Source organism: Geotrypetes seraphini, chromosome 3 (genome assembly GCF_902459505.1).
Source record: "Geotrypetes seraphini chromosome 3, aGeoSer1.1, whole genome shotgun sequence".
In the NCBI taxonomy this organism is placed as follows: Eukaryota; Metazoa; Chordata; class Amphibia; order Gymnophiona; family Dermophiidae; genus Geotrypetes; species Geotrypetes seraphini.
Genome location: NC_047086.1, coordinates 211430861 through 211442972, shown reverse-complemented (window position 1 = coordinate 211442972; position 12112 = coordinate 211430861). Strand labels below are relative to the sequence as shown.

Here is a 12112-nt window from a genome sequence, read left to right as displayed (position 1 = left end):
GCTTCTTCTCAGCAACTGTTTGTATTTAAGAGAAGAATGAGAGCAGTGCTGAACTCCTGTTTTGAGGCCTGAAAGTAAAAACGTGTTGTTTTTTTTGGGTGTGAAGCTTAAAGGAGCTGGACTGTTTAAGTTTATATTTTGGTTTTTGAATGCTGTGGGTGAGGAAGTAGTTAATGGGGAAGAATCCACTTGTCATCCTTGGTAGGGATTGCGGGGCCATTTGTGGCATTCTGTTGTGACAGAGTTAAATTGTGGATTCGGCTACTCCCCTCCCCCGCCAACTTCTTTTAAGTTGGCAGGGGCCAAGCCTGTCTTAACCTAGGCTTGGACACCACACTGTTTTTGTGCTAAAAGAGAAGTGGACTAGTGGGTGCTGCCTCGTTGCAAAGGCAGATCATTGAAGACTGTTTGCTTCTACTTACCTGGAATACCTGCATGAAAGTGTGAGCTGTAGGATACTGTTTTTCAGCTCAGGTTTTGTGTTCATGTTGTACCTTTTTGTCAGGATGGTTTGGAAAAGATTACACAGAAGTCTGTTCCAGGGGCATTACCCAATACTTGACTTATTTTTGAAATTGACTCTTTGGAATTTTTCTTTCCCTTATATTGAACTTTGTGACCAGCAGGACTTCCAGCTTCTCCTGGAAGCACGTCGGATGAGGGCTATTTTGAGCGCTGACCGGAAACATACCTATCCACGGGAACCGGCGGTGCCACAGGGCCGAGGAAGATATTGAATAGTATACAGGTGATAAAACTGAACTTTGTGGTACCCCACAACAAAATTTATTTGGGGCAGAGAATTAATCCTGTAAGAAAACCTGAAAAGTTCTATTGGTTAAAAAAGTTGAAAACCAGTGCAGGACAGTTTCAGAGAGACCAAGTGAAGCAAGGCGAGAAATAAGAAATGAATGATTTACAGGCAACTATGATTTGGATTATTCTTCCTGATGTGCAACACTTTGCATTTGTCCACATTAAATTTCATCTGCCAATTGGATGCCCAATTTTATAATTCCCTAAGGTCTTCCTGCTTTCAAAGTCTGCGAGTGTTTTGAATAGTTTTGTGTCATCTGCAAATTTAACCCCTCCCCCTTTTACAAAACCATAGCGCAGTTTTTAGTGCTGGCCATGGCGGTAACAGCTCAGACGCTCATAGGAATTCTATGAGCGCCGGAGCTATTACTTCTGCAGCCGGCGCTCATAGAATTCCACTACGGTTTTGTAAAAGGTGGGGGGGGGATTATTTACCTCACTTGTTCTTGTTCTATTTCCAGATCATTTATAAATATATTAAATAGCACCAGTCCCAGTATAAAACGCTATGGCACTCCACTATTTACCCTCCTCCATTGAGAAAAATGGCCATTTAATCCTCAGTTTTCTAATAACCAGTTCCTAATCCAAAATAGAACATCGCCTCCTATCCCATTACTTTTTAATTTTCTCAGGAGTCTCTCATGAGGAACTTTGTCAAAAGCCTTCTCAAAATCTAGATATAATACATCAACCAACTCACTTTTATCCATATGTTTGTTCATGCCTTCAAAGACAGCAGTCTAAGCACAGCAAGCCTCTGTTGTATATATCTTTATATTCAATATAATATTATTATCTTTTTAATTTTACTCTTATTTCCTTTCTGCCTTCTTCTCTCCAATCATATTAAATGGCATTCTTTTCCAATTTTACTATTGTATTTTATATAAACTGCTCTGTTATCAAGAAAGGTGGTATATCCAATTTGATACACTATAAGCCAAATGCGTGTACCAGATAGGTGTGGCTGGGATTTTCTGGAAGCCAGATTTAGGATTTTAAGTAATAAGCTGAAATCCAGAAGTTCCAGAATAACATTCTCAGACATTATCCCTCTTCCATACACACATCCCCAGAAACAGACACAGCTCCAGTGACTCCAGTCTCAATGTGCTGCTGAGACAATGGTGCAGGGAAAATGCCTGGGCAATGATTTGGGTAGAACTGGATATTGCTAACATTTAAAAAGAAAATATAGTAACTTTTAAACTAGACCAGGAGGAAAACCAACAGTTACTCATAGCAGTGGTCTCAAACTCGCGGCTCGCCAGGTACTATTTTGAGGCCCTCGATATGTTTATCATAATCACAAAAGTAAAATAAAACAGTTTCTTGATCATATGTCTCTTTAACTATAAATTACAATCTTATTATTAAGATTTAGCCAAAAGGAAAGATTTATAAACTATAAAGAGTTTTAGCTCATGCAAAATTGTCATTTCTTTAATAAGACATTAACTATTTTCTCTGCTGCCCTCCAAGTACCTACAAATCCAAAATGTGGCCCTGTGAAGGGATTGAGTTTGAGACCACTGCTCTATAGTCAGGGCCGGATTTAGATGAAAAGAGGCCCTAGGCCAGCGAAGGCGAACCTATGGCACGCGTGCCAACTGTGGCACGCGAAGGCCTTGCAGCTGGCACGCGCAGGGCCGCCATCAGGGCAGTATTACCAGGGGGTGCACAGGAGAGAGAGCTGAACGGGGACGATGGGGGACCCGCGGGGTTAAATATAACTCGAGCCGCGAGGCTCGTCTTCTACTCCGACTGCCCTGCCGCTCACACAGCCGATCGGAAATCTTCCCCAACATCAGCGCTGACGTCGGAGGGAGGGCTTAAGCAAAGCCCGCCCTCCGACGTCAGCGCTGAAGTCGGGGAAGATTTCCGATCGGCTATGTGTGTGCGGCGGGACAGGCAGGAAATAGAAGACAAGCCTACGCGGCTCGAACTACATTTTGCTGAGAAAGTTGCTAAGATGGGCTGGGAGACAAACAGGGAACACAAAAGGGGGAGGGAGTGCGTTTTGGACACAAGGCATGAACTTGGGAGAAAGGAAGGGAGGGAAAGAGATGCTGAGGTGGGGGAGGGAATGGGTTTTTGGACACAGAAGGCATGAACTTGGGAGAGAGGAAGGGAGGGAAAGAGATGCTGAGGTGGGGGACGGAATGGGTTTTTGGACACAGAAGGCATGAACTTGGGAGAGAGGAAGGGAGGGAAAGAGATGCTGAGGTGGGGGAGGGAATGGGTTTTTGGACACAGAAAGCATGAACTTGGGAGAGAGGAAAGGAGGGAAAGAGATGCTGAGGTGGGGGAGGGAATGGGTTTTTGGACACAGAAAGCATGAACTTGGGAGAGAGGAAGGGAGGGAAAGAGATGCTGAGGTGGAGGAGGGAATGTGTTTTTGGACACAGAAGGCAAGGACTTGGGAGAAAGGAAGGGAGGGAAAGAGATGCCGAGGTGGGGGATGGAATGGGTTTTTGGACACAGAAATCATGAACTTGGGAGAGAGGAAAGGAGGGAAAGAGATGCTGAGGTGGGGGAGGGAATGTGTTTTTGGACACAGAAGGCATGGACTTTTGAGAGAGGAAAGGAGGGAAAGAGATGCTGAGGTGGGGGAGGGAATGGGTTTTTGGACACAAGGCATGGACTTGGGAGAGAGGAAGGGAGGGAAATAGATGCTGAGGTGGGGGAGGGAATGTGTTTTTGGACACAGAAGGCATGGACTTTTGAGAGAGGAAGGGAGGGAAAGAGATGCTGAGGTGGGGGAGGGAATGTGTTTTTGGACACAGAAGGCATGAACTTGGGAGAGAGGAAGGGAGGGAAAGAGATGCTGAGGTGGGGGAGGGAATGGGTTTTTGGACACAGAAAGCATGAACTTGGGAGAGAGGAAAGGAGGGAAAGAGATGCTGAGGTGGGGGAGGGAATGTGTTTTTGGACACAGAAGGCATGGACTTGGGAGAGAGGAAGGGAGGGAAAGAGATGCTGAGGTGGGGGAGGGAATGGGTTTTTGGACACAGAAGGCATGAACTTGGGAGAGAGGAAAGGAGGGAAAGAGATGCTGAGGTGGGGGAGGGAATGGGTTTTTGGACACAAGGCATGGACTTGGGAGAGAGGAAGGGAGGGAAATAGATGCTGAGGTGGGGGAGGGAATGGGTTTTTGGACACAGAAGGCATGGACTTTTGAGAGAGGAAGGGAGGGAAAGAGATGCTGAGGTGGGAGAGGGAATGTGTTTTTGGACACAGAAGGCAAGGACTTGGGAGACAGGAAGGGAGGGAAAGAGATGGTTGTGTACACGGGGAATAGAAGAAAGGAGAATTTTTGGTCATAGGGAAGGAGGGAGGTACAGACAGTGGCATACCAAGGTGGGGGTGGGGGCGGTCTGCCCCGGTTTTACGCCCCAAGGGGGTGCACAGCTGGCCACCCTCCAGTGTTCTCCCTAGGCTGGCAAACTGCATCTCTTTAGCCACTTGAGTGCCACCGCCGCCATTGGGAACAGGCCGGTGCCAAGTTCTCCCTGCTTTTCCCTGTGGGGCCGACCAACTCTCGCCACCCGCGTCAATTCTGATGTCAGAGAGGACGTTCTGGGCCAGCCAATCGCTGCCTGGCTGGCCCAGAACGTCCTCTCTGATGTTAGAATTGACGTCGAGTGGCGAGAGTTGGTCGGCCCCGTGGGGAAGAGAAGCAGGGCGAACTCGGCGCCGGCCTGTTCCCGATAGCGGCAGTGGCAGCCTATTCCCCACTGGCAGTGGCAGTGGCAGCATTTTCCCAATGGTGGTGGTATAGGGGAGGGCAAGGAGAAAGAAAGAAAGGGGGGGGACAGGGAGCCAAAAAAAAAAAAAAAGAGAGAGGGCTGGGTGAAACAAAGAAAAATGGGGCACGGAGAGAGAGAGAAAGACAGACATACAGAATGAAAGGGGGTATGGAGAGAGAGAAAAAGAAAGAAGGGGGCAGGGTGAAACAAAGAAAAAGTTTGGGGAGGGAATGAGGTCTGGAGGAGAGAAAGCATACAGGAGACTGAAAAAAGGGAAGAAATATTGGATGCACAGTCAGAAGAATAAAGTGCAACCAGAGACTGATGAAATTACCAAAGGTAGGAAAATGATTTTATTTTCAATTTAGTGATCAAAATGTGTCCGTTTTGAGAATTTATATATGCTGTCTATATTTTGCACTATGGCCCCCTTTTACTAAACCGCAATAGCGTTTTTTAGCGCAGGGAGCCTATGAGCTTCAAGAGCAGCGTGGGGCATTCAGCGCAGGTCCCTGCGCTAAAAACCGCTATCGCGGTTTAGTAAAAAGGGAGGGGGAATATTTGTCTATTTTTGTGTAGTTGTTACTGAGGTGACATTGCATAAAGTCATCTGCCTTGACCTCTTTGAAAACCCGCGGAATATAAATGATAATTAACATTTTCTCTGCGTACAGCGTGCTTTGTGTTTTTAAAATTTTATTGTTGGTAGATCATTTTGACTTGGCCACAAAGGTAAGGGGGAGGGAGGGGAGCTGCTGAAAGAGTCTACCTTGACGTGGTTGCAGGCTTACAAATCTTTTGGTCACAGAGTGCGGCAACATGTGTGTGTATTCGGCCCATGAATGAAATCATTAAAACATTATAAATTGCCAATAAATTGAAATGAAAACCAAAGGATTGTGAATCAAATTGGTTCTCTGACAATACAAAGATTCCAACCTTTAAAAATGATGTTACATAGTTCAGGCAACTTTATAAAGAGTTTTTAGATACTAAAATCTTGTTATTAAGGTTTAATTGACGTGCTGGCACTTTGAGGAAATTATTTGGTTTTGTGCGGCAGTTTGGGCACTCGGGCTCAAAAAGGTTAGCCATAACTGCCCTAGGCTATTCCACTTATGAGGTCCTTTCACCTCCCATTTTTAAGTTTGTAAATTACATGAGCGATAATAAAATACATCATTACTGTGATATATATCAATATGTTAAATGAAACATGTTGTTATTGGTACTAACCTTTATAAAAAATGTGACACAGATAATAAATAAAAAAAAGTCGAGAACATTTATTTGGACATTTATTCTCAGCACCATATATAGTACTTGTAACAATAACTAATCAAACATAACACACAACATTGCCCCTTCCTATGTCCATAGTGCCCCCAGTGCATCCTTCCTTACCTCACCCACCCCCCCGATGCCCGCCTGCCTCCCATCCCCCTTCCATTGAACACTCCCATGCCATCTTGCCTGCCTGCCTTCCATTAAACCCCCCACCCCCCTCCGATGCCAGCCTGCCTGCCTCCCATCCCCCTTCCACTGAAACCCCCCACCCCACCCCCGATGCCAGTCTGGGCCGCCCTGTCCTGACGGATCCACGTTTTGCCTCTCTCCCCGCGGGGCTGGGCTTTGCCCAGCTGTTTCCGGACTGATGTCTTTCCCTCCCCAATCCTCCTCCCAGGGCGAGAAAAAGAAAGGGAGAATCCGAGTTGACGCCCCGTTACGGCCGGAGCCGGTTCTGATCCTGAAGCGTAGAATTTCTCCTTATTTTCAGTTCAGTGTTTTAGTGTTCACTGTTTTTAGAATAGTGTAATTTTAATTTTGCTAGCAATTTGAATGCAGGCCCCTCTTGATCTTGAGGCCCTAAGCTGAAGCCTAGTTAGCCTATAGGAAAATCCGGCCCTGTCTATAGAATGTGATACACAACCAGCAAGAGCCTGATAACTGGATGGGAAATGTCAGCATGGAAATGCATAGAGGGTTGAATGGGAGTTGTTGCAATTATTAGACCAATGAGGTGGGGAGCAGGTTGGGATTGGGGCCGTTTCTTTTCTTTATCTCCTTTATCTTAATTTTTAAACTATGGGGTCCTCTTATTAAGACACGCTAACCGATTTAGCACACACTAAAGATTAGTGCACTCTAAATGCTAAAGCGCCCATAGAATATAATGGATTTCTTATCATTTAGCATACGCTAAATCAATTAGCATGCCTTAATAAAAGGAGCTCTTAATAAAAGGAGCTCATATTAGCAAGATGTTCAGAGATTTGCTGATTCTAGAGGAAAACAATGGAATGAAAGAAACAGATATGCTGTAATTTGTATGAAAAGTTCAATAAAAAAACTTTTTAAAAACCCAACAAACAACAAAGAAAGCATTATAAATTCCTACATGCAATACTGTACAAGCAAAACTAATACTGAAACAATGGAGCCAGCTGGCAAGCACCTGGAGGTCCAAATCAGCAAAGCATTCACTCACCTGATGGGTCAGCAATTCCTGCTGAGAAAGAGACTGGCACTGCCGGCACACGGGATACGGTGCATCTAAAGACGGCCTCAGCATGAAGCTGCCAGAGCCATTACACCGGTACATATTCAGAGGCTGGGTGGGTTGCAAGCCAGTACCCCTGGGAGGCACATCTTGGATGTTCAAATTATAGCAGGACTGGTATTCCTGCAAGGATGGCAAGTGAGGGTACTGGGAGAGATCCTCAAGCGAGTGGGAGAATGCCTTGGGCCCTGCTGGAGAAATAGTCATCTTCAGGTAAGCTTAAACTGGACCGCTGCTAGAATTTTCAATCAATTAGGACCCTAGCACACTTTACAGATTAAAATGTCAACAGAAAACGACTGTAGAAAGCTGCAGGACAAAGGACCAGGCAATGCATCTTGGACCAGATTTAGTAAATGGTACCCACAGTTAGGCACCAGAAACACCTGAACTAAACTTGTGTTCTATAAAAAGCATAATCCAAACAAAACTGAGAGAAAAAATTAAGAGCAAAAAAGAATTCAGCGATAACTCATATGTTCAAAATAAAGAATCCCTTATAAGAAAACCAAACTTATTAGAGCCAAATACAAAATTGGTATAATGCACTAAAGAAATATAATTTATTAATAATTTAAATTATAAATTATTATAAATTATATTTCTTTCGTGCATTACACCAATTTTGTATTTGGTTCTAATAAGTTTGGTTTTCTTATAAGGGATTCTTTATTCTATAAAAAGCATGCCATGCCTATTATTAAAAAAAAAAAAAAAAAAAAAAGCATTTAGTGCCAAATTTTCATACCCAACTTTGGGCATGAGAATTTATGCCTGCTGAAATCCTGGCACCTTTTGAGTTGTATGTGACATAGTTTGAGTTCGTAGTGTTGAAGAATAGCATGTAAGCAGATGCATCTGTAAGTCCTAAGAATTGTTAATGGCAAAGGGAAGGGGGACTTGTAGACTGCCTTTTTATCACTTTGGCATTCCAAAGCTGACATTCAAAGTGGTGGACACTGGAGGATTAAATGGCGTGCCCAAGGTCACAAGGAGCAGCACTGGGATTTGAATTCATAACTTCTGGTTGCAGAGGCAGCAGCTCAACCAGTGAGCCACAGCCCTTCCTCCCTTGTTAACTAATTAATTTGCATGCCAAATCTGGGCAACTTTTATAACAACTGGGCGGGTACATCCAAACTGTTTGAAGGTACAGAGGGAAAAGGACGCTACTGGTGGACGTTGTTTTTCTGGTATAATAATAAAACAGAAGTACAGAGAGATAAGGGGCTCCTTTTACCAAGCCGTGTTAGCGGCTTTATCGCACGCACCGTTTTAGAGCGTGCTAACCCCCGCGCTAGCTGAAAAACTACCGCCTGCTCAAGAGGAGGCGGTAGCGGCTAGCGCGGCCGGCATATTAGTGCCCGCTAAACCGCTAACGCGGCTTCGTAAAAGGAGCCCAAAGTGACTGACTCAAGGCCAGACACAAAGACAGTGACAGGGTCAGGGCTTAGAACCAAGACACAGCGAAAGAACTGTCCACATAAAAATTTGTGCTGGTGTCAGTAAAAGGAATTTAACACACTAGGACTGTGGACAGGTTGGATACAGGGCAATTATGGACCACAGTAGAGTCAAGCAGTACCGGTATAATCGTTCAACCTCCTGTTGATGGTGGAAGGGAGGATGGTACTCTGGCACCCAGCAGGGCTACCACTCACTTCTGTTACATAGGCAGCTGGTATGTACATGGGTTTCGCCTTCTTCACGTCCCCGAGCCTCCGCACCTGCCACCAGTCCTCATTAGACTTGCGCAGCAGCACAAAGAAGTCTCCCTCCTTAATCACGATTATCCGCCCATCCATGGCCTTATACTGGTAATCGTACAGAGCGCGCAAGGCAATGGAAGGGCTGCAGGCCACAGCTACTGCCTCAGTCTTTTTCCAGGTCCTCCCCTCCAGTCTCCACCTTCCTGGCATCACCTCACCAAATGGAATGATGATGGACAAAGCAGTATATTACACCTGAGATGTATCCAGGAGCCACAGGCCAAATCTGGAAGAAAATGGTAAAAGATTAGACTCCAGAATACATATACTGCATATAATTTTCTATACTTCCAATAATAACCTTGATTATGTCTCCTTCTACTATTCCATACCCCATGTCCTCTACACCCCCAGTAATAGCCATCATGCTGCCCTCTCTTATCACTTCTCACACTGTGACCCCCCCCCCCCCATACCACCATAACTCAAAGACTTGACTCAATGAAAGTGGCTAGACCCATGTCAATCTGGCTTCAGACCTGGGTATGATACAAAAACAGTTCCTATGTCCCTTCCTGATAATCTGCACAGAAACCATGAAGAAACCATGACAGGGATCTGCCTCGATACTAGTGTTGCTGGATTTCAAAGCAACCTTTGACACTGTGGATCACGATATCATGCTTACAAGGTTAGCAGAAACAGGTATCAGCGGCACAGTATTTACATGGTTCAAAACAGTTCTGTTCAGCGACAGCACATCATTATTTTAGGCACTGAACTGTGGGGTGTCACAGGGCTCCATATTGCCTCCCATTTTATTTAATATCTACTTCACGCCTCTAGCTAAGATGCTTTGCTAGATGGATGCAAAATTCTATATTTATGCTGAAGATGTGCAACTACTCATATCCACTGAATTAGGGTTACCAGATGCCTGAATTTACCCAGACATGCCCTCTTTAAAGAGGGCTGTCGAGGCATCCGGACGGCTTTTCAAAACCCAGCACTTTGTCCAGGTTTTGAAAAGCTTTGAGCTTGGGGCTGCATCTGGAGAGCATCTCCGCATGTGCAGATGTGATGCAGTGATGTCACATGCATGCGTGCATGCATGTGATATCTTCGCATCACACCCAGGCATGCTCGGAGGCCCTCCAGAAACAATTCCGAGCTCGAGAAGAGGAGGTTTGGGGGCAGAACTGGGGTGGAATGGGGCGGGACTTGGGCAGAACTGGGCGGGTCTGAGGGGCGAGGCCACGTGTCCAGATTTTACTCATGTAAAATCTGGTAACCCTACACTGAACCAACTCTATCCATAGCACTAAGTAAACTGCCTGCCTGTCTAACTGCAACTCAGGAATGGGCATAAAACAACAAACTCTACCTGAACCCAAAGAAAATCAGAGCTGCCATGAGGGCCTGATTTCTGAGAGTGAGATTTTAGGACATGCCTCCAGCCCTGGCCCCAGTTCCACCCACACCACTTCCTGGCTCCATCCCTGAACACCTTAATTTCATGATCTTCTCTTCCTCCAGTTTTTCACGGTACCAACAAGCTACCTCCTCCTCTATCAGCAGAAGAATATACCTTAACAAAAGGTCATCTACTACTCCAACTCAAAAGGCAATATTTGAAGAATTCATATATCGAAACTCACTATCGACAACCTACAACCTAATCCTAAGAGACCTCAACCTTCATCTCGAGAACCAATCCTGCAAACATGTAGAAACCTTACTATCATACCTCAAGGCCTTAACATATAAAATCCTAGATCCTCAAACCACACACGAAAAAGGACACCAATTCAACATTGCAGCGTACATGTCCCAACAACCCACGCAACCAGCGATCCAAACATCAAACAGAAAATGGAACCGTTCCCTATGGTCTGATCACTACACATACTCCTTTGAAATCAACTGGACCAATAACAAAAGCATTCCAATTAATCAAAAAATAACTTACAATTCACGCAAACATATCGATCCCACCATATTCTGGACAAAAGCAGACACCATAATCCAATACTACACACCCAAAGACTTTGTCTCACAATGGAACCATTTAAGTACTGCAACCCTGGACGAACTAGCCCCAGAAAAACCCAAAAACAAAATCCACAGAAAATCAGACAAGTGGTTCGACAACAAACTACTCCAACTCAAAAGGAAATGCAGACAACTAGAAAGAAAATGGAGAAAAAGCAGCCAAGAATCCACAAAAACAGCATGGAAAATAATGAACCAAAAATACAAGCAAAAACTGAAAGAAAAAAGAAAAACATACTACTCAAAGCAAATAGGAGAAGGACCCCAAGACACAAAAAAGCTATTCCAGCTACTAAAAAATCTCACAGATACCACACCTTACCTAGCCAACAGCAACTCCCCCCCTCCCTCAGCCACCCTCTTAGCCACATACTTCAAAAGCAAGATCGCAAACATCAGAGCCACGTTCAATGGAATTCCCACTCACATAGAAGAGACCTCATTTCCCCCAACAGAAAAAGAATCAGTTGCAGCAGACAGAACCTGGCCCCACTTCGCACCCATACAATGGTCAGACTTCAACAAACTATATAATAAATACAGCCACGTAGCCTGTGACCTTAACCACTGCCCCCCATACCTATTGAAAGCCTCAAGTACACTATTCCGCTCCCTGCTCCTACAATGAATACGATCTTTACTCTTAGATGGGCATTTCTCACAAGACCTCAATAAAATCATCATAACTCTGATACTAAAAGACCCCAAAGGAACAACGGACCAACCATCCAACTACAGATCCATAGCCTCAATCCCACTGTACGTCAAACTGATGGAAGGCCTCGTAGCCAAAACCTTAACCTCATACCTAGAAAACCACAACTTACTCCACCCCACACAGTCAGGCTTCAGAACCAACTTCAGCACTGAGACCCTACTAGGAACACTAATGGGCACAGCTAGACAACATCTATGTACAGGCAAGAAAATCGTACAACTAGACCTCTCTGCAGCCTTCAACCTGGTAGACCATGACATCCTCCTACAAACACTAGACTCCATAGGAATCTCAGGCAAGGTACTCGCATGGTTTAAAGGCTTCCTACAATCCAGAACCTACAGGGTTAAAACAAATAAAGAAAAATCAGAACCATGGTCCAACCCCTGCGGAGTTCCTCAGGGATCACCTCTTTCTCCCACACTATTCAATATATACATAGCTCCTACCTAAACAAACATGGCATAACCTCATACAGCTAAGCAGATGACATCAACATTCTCCT

The 12112-nt window shown here is 44.8% G+C and overlaps 1 protein-coding gene across 7 annotated transcripts in view; it reads right to left on the bottom strand.

The window, feature by feature from the left end:
• ARHGAP9 (Rho GTPase activating protein 9) overlaps positions 1–12112 on the bottom strand; it is a 204209-nt gene that overhangs the window by 133308 nt on the left and 58789 nt on the right. For 5 of the 7 annotated variants that reach the window (XM_033936056.1, XM_033936054.1, XM_033936053.1 and 2 more), the window contains 2 exons: positions 8714–9123; positions 7057–7319 (listed from right to left, as the gene is read on the bottom strand). In XM_033936056.1, coding sequence (XP_033791947.1) covers positions 7057–7319; positions 8714–9047 — 597 coding nt within the window. In that variant the 5' untranslated portion in view covers positions 9048–9123. The remainder of the gene's footprint in view (positions 1–7056; positions 7320–8713; positions 9124–12112) is intronic. The other 2 variants (XM_033936055.1, XM_033936059.1) reach the window with 2 other exon arrangements.